Source organism: Tiliqua scincoides, chromosome 2 (genome assembly GCF_035046505.1).
Source record: "Tiliqua scincoides isolate rTilSci1 chromosome 2, rTilSci1.hap2, whole genome shotgun sequence".
Classification (NCBI taxonomy): Eukaryota; Metazoa; Chordata; class Lepidosauria; order Squamata; family Scincidae; genus Tiliqua; species Tiliqua scincoides.
Window position 1 is genome coordinate 246,590,105 of NC_089822.1, and position 19,432 is coordinate 246,609,536.

Here is a 19,432-nt window from a genome sequence, read left to right on the forward strand (position 1 = left end):
CATTGTCACAGGAAAGTGGAACTGAGGTGGGACACTCATTTGCCATTTTGTCCACAGACATCTTAGCACTCTGCCCAGTGTGCAGAATAGGATTTTAATACGTGCTGTATTAGTTGGACTACACTCGCACACTCACCCCATCCCAAGGCAAGATCTGAGGTAGTTGTGTACAGTACTTACTCAGCCATGGATGGACAACTTGCTGCTAAAGTTAAATTAGCATCTGTGATGTCAGGCAGCCTATTGCATACCCTCCCACACTTCCCAGAGGATAGTGGTAGAATTGCAACAACCCAGTTTCTACCCAAGCTTCCCCACCCTTTCCACTGGTACAGATTCTTTGGGTGGTATGTGCTGTATATATGTACTCAGCAATATTTTGCCTTGAAGTGAGTTTTACTGCAAGATGTATTAGTTGGCTGACAATGACAGTTTCCCCTTTTAAAACTGAAGGATGTTCAGTCACATAGTGAATTTGATGGTACAAATGATTCGGTATCTGGATAGGCTGTTGTGGGTGGGAGCTGGGGAAGAAAAGGTAAGCTAGGGCAAAAAAATCTATACTGTATATTTAAAATGTAAATCAAGCGTTCTCTCTCTCTCTAAGAAACATTTGGGGTAGACATACATGGTGGGATAGATCTACATAGTAACTTGTAGTGTGTGTTTAATGGCATGTCCATATCACTCTTGCGATCTTGTCCACATCCTGTGCTAAGTACCTAAAGCTAGAACACTGCACCATGTCTTAATTATGTTGTGGGTGAGGTTTGCCATAAAAATAGTCAGAGCTAGGCCTGCTTTGCCCAGCCTGCTTCCAGGCACATGTTTGGATAGAGGAGAAGGTGCTGAGTAGTACTGGTAGGAGTGGCAACAGCAGCTTATGTCTATAGTGTCCATTTTTAAGGGCTGTCACAAGTGGGCTTTGTGTTCAGCATCTGTGATAATCCTCAAAAATCAAGTGCAGTTCTACGCTACGAGAAACAATCCCCCTGACATCTCTACTTCCCAAGTGGTGGCAGTAAATGTGTGGTGTGGGGAGTGGCTGCTGTATTGCACAAGAATGTTGGTAGTGTTTTTAAGACTGCAGTTCTATATGCAGTTATCTCAAGGTCAACCCCGTTGAACGTAGTGGGACTTATTGAGGTAAGCATGTATAGAATTGTATTTTAAAACCCATAGTAGAAATGGATGTAGCATTTCTCCTTTGCATAGCTTGGCCTGAAATCCTGGCATTTCACCCATGCCATGAGCACTGCATTGTGCTACATCAAGGGTGTCCAAAGTTTTTGGCAGGAGGGCCACATTAGCTCTCTGACACCAAGTCGGGGGCCGGGGGGAAAAAAGAATTAATTTGCATTGAAAATTTGAATAAATTTACATAAGTTTTCATAAATGAATATATTAAAGATGAACTTATATGAATGAATGAAGGTTTTGCAATAGCTCAAGGACTATAAAAGGACTATAAAAGCTCAAGGCTGGCCTTTCCTTTGCTGCCGTTGCTGCATCACAGATGTGAACGAGCAAGCAGTGGAGGGAGCTCTCATCCCACAGCTCACAAGAGAGGTCAAACAGTCGCCCTCACGCTGAGAGCAGTTGCGTTGGGCCAGTGCTGGCTTCAACAAACCTCCGGAGGGCCAGAGGCTCATTGGAGACTGGGGGCTCCCTGAGGGCCGCATTGAGAGGCCACGAGGGCCGCAAGTGGCCCCCGGGCCGGGGTTTGGGCACCCCTGCGCTACATGAAGCTCCTAGTCTTTTGGAGCCTCACAAAAATGTCTAAATCTGCAAATCAAAACTCTCAGATTTTACAAGGGACACAAGTGAGGAAAGTTCTGATTATGATATTCAGCATTTGTGGGCAGTTGGATCAGCTGAGATAGTGGTGTCAGGAAAAAGAATATAAGCTTGTTAGGCCTTGGGGGACACCCCCCACCCCAGGTCTATATTGGAACTAGTAAATACTTGTATTGGTGTCACTGGTGAAATTGACTGGCATGATAGGTTCAGAAAAATATTTTGTATATGCTTAACATCCAGAACTTATTACTCTCAGGGAGAATTTGGGAACTGGTAAGTGTTTGTGGGGGAAGGAGGGTGCGGTGGTGATATGATCATGATGCTCCGAGAGAGGAAAAGGTTTTTTAACTTACCTAGGGGCTGCTATGGTACGGTAGGTAAATGGAAGCTCCATGCCCAGAGATGGTGTATTTTTGAGTGCAGCCTGCTGGACTTCAGTGGGAAGAGTTGTTACCACCATGTCTTGCTTTTGATCTGCTTTTGGAAACAGTTGCTGGAGTAGATGGGCCTTGATCTGATCCAACAGGACAGATCTTCTGTTGTCTGTTGACTGACCAGGTTGAATATGTTTGCATGCCTTTGTGCATCCATCTGTCTTCTCCCTGAACCACTTCTCTGGGGTGTGTGGGATAGATAATAGATGGTCGTCTGGGAACTTGGGGCTTTTCACCTGGGAGAGAGTCCTTCAAATGCCCCTTCTGAAATTATGCAATAATTGCTTTAGAGAAGCAGCAGTCCCTTTGTGATATTGGCAATTTCACCAATTCTGCACTCTCCTCTTGGTTCTGTTCAGCATATTTAGCACCCAAGGAGCAAAGGCTGTCCTGCTTACGAGCCCTGGCAGTAGAGTCAAGAATGAATGTGGGCTTGCGGAGCTGAGCAACAGTCAGCACTTGGCTACAGCCCACCCTTATGCCTGCATGTCCATAAAAATCCTTACCAATTATTCAAATAACTTTCAAGTTGCTATGGTCTTAAATTGTGACATGCTGACAGATGTTGTACAGTAACAGGTTTTCCTTCGTACTGTGTTGAGCACTCTGGCGATTGAGTTTCCTTCAATTACTCATTTTTGAAATATTGCAACACCCTGAGAAACAGGAAGAGAGTTGCTTGGAGAGTGTAACTCAAGTGCAGGTCATTTGGGTGCTTTCTGGTAAGAGCCATTGGATCCAAGGGGACTAGGGAATTAAAGAAAGCCTCAGTGAGCCAAGCAAATGGTAACTTTGTGTACAGCAACTTATGCAAATTGGCTAAAATTGATTACACAACTCAGAGTACACGTATATCAAATAGTAGAACATGTTTGTATTACACATGTTTACATTTGTACCCAGCCTTTTCTACAAGAAGCTCAAGGTAATGTATATGGTTCCCCTGCTGCCACCTCTTCCCACCATTTTCCTACTTGTTTACTGAGTAGGTTAGATTGAGAGAGAGAAACTTACCCAGTGAGCTTCATAGTTGGCCTTGGATTTGAACCAAGGTTTCCCTAGTCTAAGTTTGATGCTCCAAGTCCTGCACTGCTCTCATTCCATATTATGAGCCCACGTAACAGTGAGATGAGTAATTGGTTTATGTTGCAGTTTGACTTGCACTGTGTTTTTTTTGCTTCCACTCCCTGCTCCCATCAGGGGAGAGACTGTAGCTCAGTGGTAGAGTATATGTTTTGCATACAGAAGGTCCTAGATTCAATTCCTGCCATCTGCAGGTAGGGCAGATAAAATTTCCTGGCTAGATGGACTTGTGCACTCATACTTTTTGATTAGCACAGCCTTTTCTGTGCAGGGCAGGAGGTCTGGTCTAGAGGGTAGAGCCTCCATTTGCCTGAAGATTAACATCCACAAGGTCGCCAGTTCGAGGCCACCGGCACCGTGCGACCTTGAAGCAGCTGGCAAGCTGCAGCTGAGCTGTTCCATCTGCTCGGAGCGTGGGAGGATGGAGGCCAGAATGTTAAACCAGATCGGAGTGTAACAGCTTGAATGTGGTGGTTCTTGAAAGAGAGAACCTTCTTTCAATTTGTAAAAATCCCTGCGTGGATTTAATAAGCCTGCCTATGTAAACCGCCTTGAATAAAGTCTTGAATAAAGACCAAGAAAGGCGGTATATAAATACTGTATATTATATATTATATATTATTATTTTCTGAAAGCAGATCTTGGGTTTCCATGTTTTGCTGAATTTAGGAGAGTGGAGTAGACTACCTGCAGCCCTGGGCATTAACAGTGCTTGCATTATCACTATTATTTAGCTCCTCATAAAAATAAGTCAGCTGCATTTCTATCATTCTGTGGTCATTTTCATCCTCTCCTCCACAGGTCTGGCTCTCATTGTACTTTGCATAATAGTAGGCCCTGCCTGTACTTTGACCCCACCTTTTTCCCCCCTCAAATAACTGCGCGTGCATCTATATCTCATCATCTGATAGAGCAGACTATAATTCACACAAATTTATGCTAAAATAAATTAGTCTTTAAGGTTTTACAATACTTGTTCTTAAAGCATTCACTTCATCTTAAAACCCAAGAGATAATCTGAATTGTGTGGTGGGTAATGGGGAAAAAATGATGGGAGAAATAAATGTGTTTTCTCAAGAATTAGCACTGTGGCTACAAATTGGCCAGTTCTTTGAGGAGGCAGATAATGTACCTGCATAAATTGGATACTGTAGAAGTGTTCATTTCATTGATCTATACATATATATTTGTTTTCCTCTTTTTTTTAGGTGTCCCATGCAGTTGCTAAACTTGTATTAGTTAGTTTCCACTGGCAAATCTCAGAAATTTTGGAAAGGTAAGCATATGTTCCAGCTGTACTTGCATGCAAGTTGCCCTGCATTGTCCTTGTTGAAAGCTCATGCAGTGGGATAGTGGAGATACGTTTGCAGATCTCTGCAAATCTTGCAAAGGCATCTCCAAATCAGCTTTGTTTGTTTCACCCAGAGAAATGCCTGGATGGTGTAGGGCAGTGGTTCTCACACATTTAGCACCAGGACCCACTTTTTAGAATGAGAATCTTGTCAGGACCCACCGGAAGTGACGTCATCAAACAGGAATTTTTTTTTTGACAATCCTAGGCTGCAATCCTACTCACAGTTACCCAGGAGTAAGTCCCATTTACTATCATTGTTAAAAGAATATACATAGTAGCTTGTTAAAAGTACAGATCTGTAACATTTCCCCAAAGGCAGTCACAGACCAGGGTAGTATCAAGTCTAATATATTGAAAATAAAATATTTAAATGAATGGGGACCCACCTGAAATTGGCTCGTGACCCACCTAGTGGGTCCCGACCCACAGTTTGAGAAACACTGGTGTAGGTTTGGGAGTTAGACCATGAAGATGCAGGTTCAAATTCCCACTCAGCCATGAAGCTTCCTGGGTGATGTCGGGCCAGTTACCATCTCTCAGCCTCACCAACCTTACAGGGTTGTTGTGAGGACAAATGGAGGGGAACAACTATATACACCATCTTAAGCTCTCTGGAGGAAGGGTGGTATAAAAATGTGAAAAATAACTAAATATGGGGGGAGCAGATTTCTTTGCTTGATCTGCTCCTATTTTAAGCTTATAAATAACTGCATGCTGTAACAGGAAATTGTCTTGGGTCTTTGCAAAACATTATTTTTTTAAGACCCTCGTGATTAAAAATAAGAAAGGGTCATAGTTCAGTGGTAGAGTATATGCCTCTGTATCCAGAAGACCCCAGGTTCAATCCCTTGTATCTCTAGGTAGGGCAGAAAAATATTTTTATCTGAAACCCTGAGTAACTACTCCCTGTGTTGACAGTGCTGACCTAGGTGGACCAATGGTTTGATTCATTATATGGCAGCTTCCAATGTCTGTGAGCCTATGTAGATGGGAAGACGCTAAAGATGGTCACTTCTGTGGCCTTGTTTGCAAGGCTATCCTAGTGAATCCTATTGTATGAAATCAGAATTTAATGACAAAAATGGTGTTGATTTTTGGTAGTTTCCATATTTGTAAGACTCATGACACCAAATACCACAATTGTTTGTTTTACATTCCCTTAGAATAGTATTTTTTTCTCTCCATTGCTATTACTGTAGAATTGCTGATGTTTCTCAGTTTCTAATGGCCATGAAACCCAAAAGAGAAACAGAATTGCATGATTGATCATAGAGAAAGGATTGATAGGTGTGCAGCACTATGCACATTTGGGGGCAGTTTTATTGACCAGTGGAACTTTTAAAGCTATTTATGAAATGAATTATAAGTGGGGGCAGTCGAAAGTGGCTTAATTTTTTTGTGAATTTTGGTGTTATCCTTAAAAAAAAAAGGCTGAAAGCAATGTTATGTGTTTCTATTCCAAATTAATATTTTAATCAATTTTAAAGCATTTTAACAAGTGTAACCACTGTCATAGGTGGTATACACTCTATGTGTTCTATGTCTGCGGCTGTCAACAGATGTATCTGACAGCCACGGAGCCCCCAAAGAGTACAACTATGTATTCAACTATTTGAATTAAACTTAGAGGAACCATTTAAGAACAGCTTCAGTGAACCTAATGCTGCCAAACATGAAGAAGAAACATTAAAACATTGAGAAGACAGCAGCTTAAACCAACAGAATTGAACGTAGCATTGAATTGCTATGGAAAATACCTGGTTTTAAACTGCAAGGGGAAAAATCCAACAACCTTATCATATGAGGTGGGAGAGGGTGCCTTCTGAAGTATTTGTTGAGCTTCATGTTCATCAGATGGGGACCGTTCTAGTGGCCTTGTATTCCCCTTCTTTCTCAGACTTCCTTATCGGATGTTTTTTAGGGCCTGCGTTCATGGGATTGGGATCATTCTGGTAATGTCACATTCTTCTCAGCCTGAAATGGACTGAGGCTGTCACGGGTTGAACCCCAGTCCTGACAAGTAATTTACTGGCTGCATAGTGACAGGCCTGAAGCCTTGGCCAGAGCAAGCCAGCACAGCCCCCTGGGAACTTGGAGCTGATGCAACATCGGGTGATGTGCATCATGTGACCTTATGTGAGTGTGTGACTGCACCTGCATAGTCAGCATGATTGTGCAGTATTTCCTGCACTGTGATTGGTCACTAGAAGTATAAGTTCCAGCAGGGGCAAGCAAAGTTGTGGGAGATGCAGAGTAGTGTTGAGCCGGAGGCTACATCCGTTGAAATTGAGAATTGTGTACTGTATGTACTATCTGGACTGTAAATATTTTGTATATAGTAAAGAAGGAGTGTGGTGGAGAACTTCTGCCTTTGAGTCCTTCTTTCTCGCCGGAAGCAGAGAGCGCTCCGACCTTGGGAGATAGGCACACAATAACAACTGGGCAGCTAACTGCGTGCCACGCTGTCGGCGGAGCTCCAGCAGCAGCAGAGATCGGAGCGGAGTCCCAGCGGCTTGAGCACAGCAGCTTGCAACAGAGGCACATTCACCTGTTCTTGAATAAATGTACCATGCAGCTCAGTTTCACTTAGGCTCCATGCATTTTCATTGGAGAAAGCAGCAAAACAGTCTGAGTTAGGGGCTAGGAAACAGTCAGAAGCACTCAGAACGGTTCACAGATGCTCCACAGCCACTTTAATAGGTAAATTTTGGTGTTTTGTTAATTGAGCAGGATATTGCATTTTATAAGCCCAGTTTTGGTGTTATTTCGTGGTATTTCTTTTTTACAGTTTAGGCCCGGGGTGTCAAACTCATTTCATACAGCTTGCCAAATAGCATTTATGATGCCTGCTGATGGCTGAAAGTTATGTCATTAGGCAGGAAGTGATGTCATTAAACAGTTCAAAGCCAGAAACAAATACTCTTTTCTTGTGTAGGAACTCATTAGCTGCAAATGACAGAAGAGAAAATACACAAATTGAAATATGATTAAGATAAGGGAGAGTCTATTTATCACGTGGGCCACCCTTTCAGCAGTGACACTTCAACATTATTCAGCAGATGAGAGCCCAAGGGCCAGATAAAAAGCTTCTGCAGGCCGTATCCAGTCCCTGGGCCTTATGTTTGACACCCCTGGTTTAGACTGTTCAAACTAATTTTTAAGGCTAAATAAGGTTATGATCAGCATAGGTTCTTTCCACCAAAACCTGCAGTTGCATTTTGATCTCATTAGTTCCATAGTCATGGCTCTGTGTTGACCAAGAGTTTAACTTCTTTTTCTGACTTTCAGGCACAAATCCAATTCTGTCCAGTTGTTAGTGGAAGCCCGAGTTCAGCCTGCCTCCTCCAAACACGTAAGTAATTAGCTCTTCTGACACACTTGATACTAAAACTCCTTTTACATTCCACTGAAAACCAGTTGTTTTGCCTCATAATCTTCTTTCTTCTTATGATTCGTTACTACATCTCTGTTTGGGATGTGAGGCCTTTGATGATCTGGTAAAATTCTGACATGAACTGAGAGTGTGAACCTGCAGGCCAGCTTGGATATTTGGTTTGCTACCAAACTGCTATCTCTGAAAAAGGCAGCTTCCCTCCCTCTTCAGATTAAAAACTGCAATTGGAAGTTGATTCTTAGTTATGGAAGGTGGGAGTAAGAGAATTACTGTGATAATATATATAGTATATACAGTAGATATAGATTATAATATAGTACTTCAGCTTTATTTCAAATGTCTTGAGATTTTATACTCAAGAATGTTTTGAGCAAAAAAGTATCTGGATAGAATGCACCAGTTGGAGGCTTGGGTTAAGCTCTGATAAAGACCACAGATGAGCTTGCAGGAATGTTGTAAGGGTTGTTTCACTGCTTCTTCCTATAAAATGCCCAGTACTGTGTTGAGCAATTGGTTCACCCTTTCTGGGTCTGTATATCATGTAACACTGCTCCCCAAATTCTTAAAATATGATTAGCATTCCTTGACATGGTTGTTGCCTTTACTTTTATAGCTGAGAGATGAGCTTCTATCTCTTTAATGCTACTAGTCACCATGTCAGTACAAGGCCTTAAGCAACCCATCCTACTACTCTTTTCTCTGCCTTTACCTTTTCAGCTTGCATCCCTGGTTTTGGTAGGAGTTTTCCCTACACCTTACATCCTGTGGCAACCAATGTGAATAGCTGCTTAAAATCATGAGTAGGTCATTCAGCCGCAGTGTTTTAGGGTCCTCTTTTCACAAAATGCAGCTTGCTTCCTCATGTTCACGTAGATGTAGCTTTTTGGGAGGAGGGAGATGCAGTTGGCTCCAGTAGCTCTTGCAAAAGAGTCTAGTCCAGCCATTTTCAACCACTGTGCCATGGCACACTGGTGTGCTGTGAGTGGTCCACAGGTGCACCACACGAATTTGGGAGAAGGTCATTTATTAATAGGGCAGATGTGAGCCCCCACTGGCAACATGGTGTGCCTTGTCAATTGTCAAAAACCTGGTGGTGTGCCTTGACCATTTACTGCCTTGTCAGTGTGCCGTGAGATGGAAAAGGTTGAAAATCACTGGTCTAGTCTCCACTTTCCTTTCTAACAAGTTGGTGGAAAGAAAGCAAACCTTGAAACCAGAGATTTCTCCACCTGTGAGAGCAGCTTCTTTTGCCATTGGCAGGTATGTGATCTCAGTTTGTACTACTGTTAACAGCTGATCATGAACAGGCATGATGCATCTGTAGGGCTTATGAATATAAACATTCCTAATTTGTAGTGTAGCAATAGCTCTTGTACACAAAAGCCCATTCCTGTTTGATGTGAGAGTTAGAATATTGTAGAGTTAGATGTGTATAGAATATTAGTTCTATTCTATAGGAGCAAACATGCAACAAGGAGTCCTGTGCAACTTTTACAGGCTGAAAAGTCTCTATGTATATCATGAGCTGGAAGTTTGCACTTTGGTTAATACAAATTACATCAGTTTTGTGAGTGAGTTGCTTCTGGCGTGAATTCTGCCAGGCTTCCTGTGCATCAGGAAGTGACATCTCTTTAGTCTGGCTGCAGAATTGAACCTTGTTTGTTCCTTTTATTCACCCTCTGTCGTCTGTGCAAAGGATTGCAGGATATTCGTCAGCCCAGTTCTGAAAACAATATGCATGAGCAAAACAGGAATCTATTTCTGTGAGGTATTTCTGGTCCAGAAAGGCAAATATGAATGTAGTCTGCAAAATTAAAAGTGGCAGTGTGTTGCACTTCATTCTCTTCATGCTACCGCTTCCCACACAGGCAACAACAAAAAGCTGTATCACAACTGCTCTAGCCCTCCCTCCAAATTGCTGTAACCTAAAGGCTGCAGTGATATTGCTCAGAAGTCCAAATGGAATCCATTTTAACTTTATAATTTTGTTGGTATTTTTTTTCTTTCCACATCTCAGGCCATGGTACATTCCTCCCAGCACTGCGCAGTGTGTATGCAGTTCGTCCGAAAGGAAAACTTGTTGTCTCTGGCTTGTCAGCACCAGTTCTGCCGTAGCTGTTGGGAGCAGCACTGTACAGTACTCGTTAAGGATGGAGTTGGAGTTGGTGAGCTCAGGGTTCGGTTGGGGCTTTTTTGGTACACTGGTATCCCTTCTTGGCTGTCCTTTGCACCCAGTGTGAGCACAAGTTAGCTGATTTTCAATCTCTAGCATTGTAGAACCCAAGTTCCCTCACAGATGCTGATATTCTGAGAATACAGGGAAGATATCTTGGAGTGCTGCATCCCCCAGCACTCTGGTGAGCATAGTTGTCCTATGCCTTTTTTTGGGGGGGGGCTGTTTTATCAGAGGGCATATCTTTTATAACTGGATAGTGGGAGTGGTAAATTCAAGGTGACCTTACTTGCGTTCACATCTTTTAATGTTCTGATACTTTGCAGGACGGTAATCAATCCCAGGCAACATTTGTCTAATCTCCCTGTGTCTCATTTGCCTTGCCTTCTCTCAGATCTCTCATTTGTCTAACTTCAGTCTAAATCAAATCTACCTTTAATTTAAGTTTTAATTTAAAGTTGGAACAAACTCAAGGGAGGAAACTTGAGAATCTAGTAATTGAAACTCATGGCATAGCAGTGGGGTGAGGGAAATAGATATATATACATAAAGAGCAGGGCAGAAACTGAATCGGTGAAGCCAGGACACTGTGATTGATATAATCAAAAGCTGCTGAGAGGTCCAGCAGGACAGATAGGGATGCACTCCTCCATCTAGTCCCTGGTGCAAATTATTCACCAGGACAGCTGTATTGCAAACTTATTTATGAACTAGACTCTGCTTTGCATTGAGGCCTTTTGCGTTTCTTCCAGTTTGACACCATTATCATTTTTTTCTTTATACCTATGTGTGTTCACACGCATACCTGCCTATTGAGGATTTCACTTCATGTGTCTGAAGTGACCCATAGCCCACCAAAGCTGCTTATGCTACAATTAGTCTTTCTTTAGGGTGCCACAAGACTGTTGTGTTTATTGTTATGGTCTAACACACCCATCCCTTTTGAAGTGCTTTTCATTAGGAAGGTTGATGCGACCTATTTCACTGGCTTGCTTGTTAACAGGCGTCTCCTGCATGGCTCAGGACTGTCTGCTCTGGACCCCAGAAGATTTTGTGTTTCCGTTGCTACCTAGTGAGGAGCTGAAAGACAAATACAGACGCTACCTCTTCAGGGATTACATTGAGGTACTGAGCTTCTAAATATTTTACTTTCAAGAGTTGTATGTTCTATGCCACAGAATTGCACATAACAAACTTATGTGAATTTGCATATGTTGCATTTGTATAATTTATCTACCTTAGATTTGGGTTTTCAAATTTAAACTTTTTATTATACACAGGTCACAGTGGGTGAATGAACCAATAATAGCAGGAGGGCAAGGAATAATAGCTGTAGATCTGGGATAGGAAATTTTAAAGGGCATCAAGGCTCTGCTGCTTGGCTCCCAAAATACTTCTCAAGTTACTTCAGGCACTGCCACAGTTTTGTTCTACAATCACAAAGCCTGGAGGCTTGTCGTCTTTAAACAAACAGGATTTTCAAGAAGCCCAGTCGGTTATCTTATAGCTTGTATTCAAAAAATTAGGCATACAGAACACAATCATTAAATTTTAGCATTAGAAGGGACCTTAGAGATAGTCTAGCCTCCCCCCTTTGGTACAGCATTCCTCACAAGTGGCCAATCTAGCCTCTGCTTGAGAACCTCCAATAGGAAAAGCAGAACTATCACAAGGCAGACTGTTCAGGTTCCAGACAGCTCTTTCAGTAAGAAAAGCTTCCTCATGATTACCCTAAATCTACTTTCCTGTAGTTTCAACACTTTGGTTCTTTCCCTCAGGAACCACAGAAAGTCTTCTCTTCCTTCTTTATGATGCCCTTTGGAATATTTGAAGATGGCTATCATATCTCTCTTTAGTCTTCCCCAGACTAAGCATACAAAGCTCTTTTACACTGTTCCTTATAGGTCTTGGTTTCCAGACCCCTCACTGTCTTTGTCATTATCGGTCGAGCTTATCAGTGTCCTCCTTAAAATGTGGTACCCGAAACTGAGGCACCTTATAAAGTTAAAGAAATCCACTTTTTGTTACATATTATTTTTTGTTACAAAAAAAGCTATTGTTTTTGTTACCAAAAAAGTGATTGCAAACCACTTCCAGTTGTGATCGCTTTTTTTTTCAACATTCTAAGACTCGGGAAGCCCTGCCTGAGGGCTGCGCGGGATGTTGCAGCCTGGATGTCACAGCAGCCCTCTGTAAGTAAAAGTGTTCCCCCTTTGCCCTCATTAGCAAAGCAATCCTGGGGATCATGTTGCTGCCTCTTCCCTTCCCCCGCCCCTTAAGGGGCCAGAGGCAGTGTTACACGAGCTGGTGGGTCACGACCCACCAGTTTGAGTACCACTGGTGTATAGGCTGTGATCGAAGAAACCAAAGCATTATCAATGGCAACTGTCTGTCACCAGCTCTTCACTTACAGATTCTGCTTTTGCTTTACATTCAAGAGGAAGAATAGATGACTTGTGCCTCCAGCTTCATTTCCCCTTCCCAGAGCTTCATAGTTTCTTGATCATTCTGAAGCTACCTCTGGAAGTATCACTTGTTCTTATATGGCACAGCAGGCATGGGTGATGGATCACAGCACTTGATGCGTCTTGGCAACGTCTCCATCATGTCTCAGATAGGCTGCACCTTTCCCGAGATTAAGTGTCCGTACGTTGTCTCTCTCTTTCAGTAAGGAGTCCCCTACCACTGCCACACATCTCCTTCCCCTTGAAATAGAGTTAGGATTCATCCCATTCATGGGTAACTGAGAGTCCTCTTTTCTGATCTCGATCTTGGGGTGGCAATTCTTTTCCAGATGGGCATGAATTGTACTCTACAGAGAGAAGCTGGTATTAGTTGCTCATCTCCAATGGCACAGAATTCTTGATTCTCCTGTTCCTCTGTGTCACATCTTCCATATGTTATATTGATTTCCTGATCTTCAAGAGACACCCCTCTGTTTCTGTCTCCCTTTGTCAAGAGTTCTTTTTGTCTTGTTCAGGAACTCTTTGTCCTCCTTAATGCATCACATAATGTAAAGGCATGCCTCAGGCATTATCACCTTCTCCAGCAGAGAGAGTAGCTTCTAATTGAAATGGGTGCCACCAACTGAGAGAAACAGGCCCCCACTGCCACCAAAAATGTGTTGTGCCAGTGGCAGGCGGGGGGGGGGGGGACAGTTAAGCTCCTTGGTGAGCAGGGCTACTCTTAGGTGCTCCAAGTGGAAGCCTTTTCAGAAAACAATTCCGTTAGAAGTAAAAAGTGGTTAAGATTACAATATATATGGCACTTAAACACCTAAGTGCATTGAAAAGCTTTACACTTTTTCTGAAAGTCTGGAAGGACAGGCTGCCAGATTTCTTGTTACAAGAAATCCAGGAAGAGTCAGCATTAGGGTGACAGGCTGAATCTTTCACAAATAGGAACTAATTTTTTTTTAAATTTCTAGACCAGTTTCTAATGTCATCGTATGGTATGTCTTTCCCAGAGCCATTTTCAGCTGCAGCTTTGTCCTGGTGCAGACTGCCCTATGGTCATACAGGTACAGGAGCCCAAAGCCCGTAGAGTGCAGTGCAATCGATGCAACGAAGTTTTCTGGTAAGTAAGTGTAACTGTATTTTGGACTCAGGAAAGCAAGAACTCCAGGCATGAATTTTCCTTGGCAATAAATAGAATTAGCCCAGAGGGAAACTTGAAAAAAAGTTGCTTGAGATGCAAATCGGAAACATCTCAAGCTTATCGAAGTTGGAGTCACCATGTGCTATGCCAGTGAGCTGTGACCATTCCCTGATAAAGGAGCAGGCAAGGAATAAAACAGAAGAAGCCATGCTGAAGCATAATCCAACTGCTCTTGTCCCAGAGTCAGAGAGATTCATAATATGGGCCTTCTGTGGGCAAAGCATCTGCTTTGCCCGGAACACAGGACCTTCTCTCATTGTGAAGAGGGCGGCATTCTCCATTGCAGTAAGTGGCTGCGGATGAGTGGGGCTATTTACACTATGTGTGAAAACTGCAGAGTTCTGAACTGAGCTTAGTAAAATGCTGTCATCTGTAGAAGATGGACAAAGAAAACATATTTGGTTTCTTTTAAACCAACTGCTGAAACAGAGACGCCTGCGTTGGCTCGGTCATGTCGTGAGAATGGATGATGGCCAGATCCCAAAGGATCTCCTCTATGGAGAACTCGTGCAAGGAAAGCGCCCTACAGGTAGACCACAGCTGCGATACAAGGACATCTGCAAGAGGGATCTGAAGGCCTTAGGAGTGGACCTCAACAGGTGGGAAACCCTGGGCTCTGAGCGGCCCGCTTGGAGGCAGGCTGTGCAGCATGGCCTTTCCCAGTTTGAGGAGACACTTGGCCAACAGTCTGAGGCAAAGAGGCAAAGAAGGAAGGCCCATAGCCAGGGAGACAGACCAGGGACAAACTGCACTTGCTCCCAGTGTGGAAGGGATTGTCACTCCCGAATCGGCCTTTTCAGCCACACTAGACACTGTTCCAGAACCACCATTCAGAGCGCGATACCATAGTCTTCCGAGACTGAAGGTTGCCGACAACTGTATGTTTAGCAATTCGGTTTCTCCAAATCCTGACAGGGAGGCAGTAGAGACCTAAGCAGGGCATTGCCTTGATCCTTGCATGAAGAAATGTTCAGTATGCACTGTTAGAATGCTGTTGCCGCTTAGGTGGTAAAATGCACATTGCTGATGACAAAGGATTAGCACCAACTTCTTGCCAGTTCACATTTAGATGGCTAGAGGTGTGAATAACTAAAGGATGAAAGGGCTGGGATAAGGAAAAATCATTTCCACTTTCTTGTGGTGCAGTGGTAAACCACTGAACGAACAAAAGTCTCATTCTTTCTCTTGGATCAGGGGTCTCCAAACCCCAGCCTGGGGGCCAGATGCAGCCTGCAGCGAGCCTCTTTCCTACCCGCGGCCAGCCTCTTGTCCTCGCAAAGCCTCTGGCCCACTTGACCAAACATGATCAGCTCTGTGCTCTGGTTGCATCTGGAGGGTGTTCTAAGGGTCAGAGAGATCGAATGAACGAGCCCATTCATTCATTTATTCACTTATCTAAGTTCCATCTCTAATTTATATAAATTTTATATTTAAATTTTTTTCTGGCCCTCTACACTGTGCCAAATATTTGATGAGGCCCTCTGGCCAAAAAGTTTGGAGACCCCTGCCTTAGATGTACAGGAATAGTAATTTACAGAGATGTTACAGTGGTTTGAATTTGCATAGTAATTCCATGCCAAGAAAACAACACTACTTATTATTTCTGAGACAAACAAGAATTGGAGTTCAGGGGAAAGGATAAAAAATATAAGGTGACAAATATGGATAAAATGTAGATAATTATTATGCAGTCTAAATGCAGACTGCTAGTAACAGTACTAGCAGTACTGTTACTAGCAGACCTAATATTGGCTATCTGACTCCTGAAAATCCTACTCGGCTGTTCCCTTGGCTTCAGAAGTTGCATATTGTGTTGTCTGTGCATTTTTCAAGCTTGTTTGCGTACATAAGGGCTAGAAACATGCTTTTGAGGTCAGCAATTTATTTGCTTTGCTTTTTTAAAGTGAAATTCACTGGGTTTAGCATCTATTGCCAATTTCTGCCTGTGCATGGGATACGTGTGGCCCTAGCCAGCGTCTGTGCAGAATCATAGATTGCACTCAGTCCTGCATATATAGGTTCTCTTCCTTCTTACGTTTCAAATCTTTGTCTGTGTGTGCAGAAGTTTCGAGAAAGCGAACATTCTTGTTTCTTTGCTTAAGTTTCAAGTGTCGGCAGATGTACCATGCTCCCACAGACTGTGCCACCATCCGAAAATGGCTAACCAAGTGTGCAGATGATTCTGAAACAGCAAACTACATCAGTGCTCACACTAAAGATGTAAGTGTGTGGGGGAGCTGGGGTGTTGCATTTCATAATGTTGCCCCTACTTAGAGGCTTACGGGCTGGGAAGCAAGGTGTCGCAGGATACTTTTGTTGGTAACATAGTTTTCTGGTGCTCTTTAAACTTTTTTTTTCAACAGCTAGCTTATTTATAGTGTTGGAAATGTGTGTCTAGAAAGAGGGAGAGAGAATTTGATGTACTTAATTGTTTACCCCATATTTAATGTCCTCCTCCTGTTGTTCCATCCCCGTTTCACCCTCATCTGTGTTGCTCCTCAAGCAAACTAAGGACAAAGTTATGTAAAATGGAAAGGAGGTAAAAGAGTGGGGATAGAGGAAGGGGCAGAAAGTGTTGGTCTAAACTAATTTCTGTCTTTACTGGGAAATTAATCAGAAATGGAAAACCTAGAACAGAAAAATAGAAGAAGTGAAACATGCTTTATGAGGACCATTTCAGTTGTGATATTGGAGTAGAATATCTAAAGTCAGTTGGAAGGCAAGCTAGATGAAGCATGAACCATCTTCTTCCCCAATGCCATTGTACAATTTCTGGACAGCATGTGTCCTGCGATGCTGCATTGGGGGTGCTTGGGCATCTAAATAGCACTAGAGAATAGAAAGGAGATGATTTACTATGGCTATGTACTCTCCTTGCTTCTCGCTATCGCTTTGTTTTATTGGACTTACTAGAAGGCAGTGGGGAGTAATAGTGGATCATCTTCTCCTTCCCCAATCCCATTTTACTCCCCATGTGACAGCTGCTCCCCACACTGCCCTGTAAGTGGGCCAGAGGCACAGGTTCCCAATGGCAAGGTTTACCAGATGACGGGGTGGAAGCAAATGGTAACCCTGGACATTAGTCCACTGCTGGATTCACGGCTTTTATCCTTTCAAAAGCTAAAGTCTTGATGGAGCATATCCTAAATAATCCTAGTCCAAGATATAACTGAGTGAAAAGCAGAAGAGCAGAAAGGAAGACTGAAGTACAGTTGCAGGAAGAAATGGTAGACTAGGGGAAGCCACAGGAAGAAAAGGTAGACTGGACACGTAAACAGATTTAAACGGGCTGGCACATGACGACAGTTGCGGAGAGGTGTTGTGGTAGTGACTGCAGCATGCAGGAGTGTTTAATATGTATCCCACTTCTCTTCCCAGTGTCCAAAGTGCAATATCTGTATTGAAAAAAATGGTGGCTGCAATCACATGGTGAGCAGCTCTGGAACAAGAGCAGGATTTTTTTTTTTACAATATTTCCTTAATTTTAACTTAAATCTTTGTCTGCTTATTTTTAATGCTTCCCTTCTTTTTTCCTCCTCTCTTCCAGCAATGTTCCAAATGCAAGCATGGTAAGTAGATGGCATCAGATATTTTCTGCTTTGCCCATTAAAGTGCTTCTAATTTAGAAGATATGTAGACTCTTCAGGGGAATCTTTGTCACTTAGAAAGAAGAGTTGCTGTTTTTTTCCTTAGAAGCGTTCTGCTTTTCCATATGCCTTGTACAGTAACTTGCAGCCTCCTTCTCTCCTGCAGACTTTTGCTGGATGTGTCTGGGAGACTGGAAGACTCACGGCAGCGAGTACTACGAATGCAGTCGGTACAAAGAGAATCCTGACATTGTAAACCAGAGTCAGCAAGCACAAGCCAGGGAGGCTCTTAAGAAGTACTTGTTCTATTTTGAGAGGGTAGGAGCCACCGTCTTGGCCAAAGCCAACTGTAGCCTTTTTCATGCACCCTGCCTTGTGCCAAGTTTCGTACCGACCCTGACTGCGTGGGACTGTGTGAATTAAACATTCTGAACCCACAGTGGTTAACCCACAGAAGTGAAACTCCTTCTCTTTCATAAGAGCAGTCTTCCAGATGCAAGTGCCTTTCCAGAGCATTCCTGCTGATGCTATAGCAAGAGTGACAACTTGCTTTAAATGCTTGACAGTGAATTGCTTGTGTTATGCAGTGGGATCTTCTGCAGCAGAAGTTTGCTTTCTGTAAGAAGTGCCTATCTTCTGCTCCCTGTGTACAGAAACTGATAAAATCTCCTCTTGGTTTATAGTTTTTTTTCTAACTCTCCATTTACATTTAAATGCAAGTTAGATCAGTACCTCAGTTCTGCACTCAAAAGTCAGTCAACAAATAAGATATGCGCTTATTACACTTTTGTTTGGTGTTGCATATTTCATTCAGGCTGGATAATGATCCAGAGTTTTGCAGATCTTGTGTAGTTATCCAGAGCAGGCCTTGCACACAGCTCCCCTCAGTACGGTCCACTCCAACTAACAGCAGTATGTCACTGTCCTTGGGCAGAGTTTTTTCTTGTCCTAGTACTCAGATCCCTAAAGCTAGCTGTTAAGACTGTCTGCAGGGCATGGTCCTTCACTACAGGTTTGTAGTCACTTTCACAGAATAAAATGCATCAGCCATTCATCAGCTTCGGTGCTGATATCCCAAACATTACTAACTTGGAGGAAGGAAGTTTAAAGTGTATTAATGGCTTCATAGGTTGGCCTTGTCTACATGCTTGCATATAATCAGAGATTATCGGGAGCTATATTCAGGAAATAAATTTTTTTTTGTATGATGGTGGTGGAACTTTTTTTGTCTTTACCCTCTTCTCTTTGGGAAATGGCTGCTTTAGCAGCATTTGAAGCACTGATACATTTTTGGCAACCAGCTTCTACTCCCCCCCCCATTTTTCTAGAGAGACCACCACAAAATGATGCTATGATGTGACATAAGGGACAGTGTGCCTCACCTTTTATAAAATGGTGATGGGTTGACTGTCAAAAAAAAAAAGATCCATGCTTCAAGTGTTGCTGAAGCTGCTATTGTGCACAGAGACATGACAGGAAAAAAAGAAGGAAAGAAATAAGCTCCGTAACTTACTGCCCACTCAAAAACTCTTTGGAAGTTTAAAAGGGATCATTCAAAAAATTTTTTAGCTGTGTTCCAGCTAAAAGACTGATTTTGACGCAACTCAAAACAATATTGAAAAATTGACTTTTAAACAAATAAGAGAAAATACTCAGTCTTTCTTTCCAGATGGTGGTCTTTAGGAGGCTGCCACATTTAAGATGTGACATGATACATGTGCAGTTTCTTGAATTCCTATTTCTCTGAGATTTCACCACAAGCACAAAATGCAAGTGGCCTTCTTTACGTCCCATTGCCAAAAGACAATGTGGTGCTATTAGAAGAGGCAAGAGGTACTAGAATGCAAGCACAGCCCAACCATTTTCTAACAGATTTGAGATATGGTTCAATGTTCCTGTTTTCCACCAAGTTGCTCTGGCCTGCTGGCCCTTGCCAATATTTTCTGTTTG

General features: G+C 42.8%; 1 protein-coding gene across 1 annotated transcript in view; it reads left to right on the plus strand.

The window, feature by feature from the left end:
- Window positions 1-19,432, plus strand: part of ARIH2 (ariadne RBR E3 ubiquitin protein ligase 2) — a 44,248-nt gene that overhangs the window by 16,602 nt on the left and 8,214 nt on the right. The window contains exons 3-11 of the mRNA XM_066616712.1: window positions 4,526-4,593; window positions 7,960-8,023; window positions 10,083-10,230; window positions 11,242-11,363; window positions 13,705-13,814; window positions 15,998-16,115; window positions 17,274-17,324; window positions 17,443-17,464; window positions 17,649-17,800. Of these exons, the coding sequence (XP_066472809.1) occupies window positions 4,526-4,593; window positions 7,960-8,023; window positions 10,083-10,230; window positions 11,242-11,363; window positions 13,705-13,814; window positions 15,998-16,115; window positions 17,274-17,324; window positions 17,443-17,464; window positions 17,649-17,800 (855 nt within the window). The remainder of the gene's footprint in view (window positions 1-4,525; window positions 4,594-7,959; window positions 8,024-10,082; window positions 10,231-11,241; window positions 11,364-13,704; window positions 13,815-15,997; window positions 16,116-17,273; window positions 17,325-17,442; window positions 17,465-17,648; window positions 17,801-19,432) is intronic.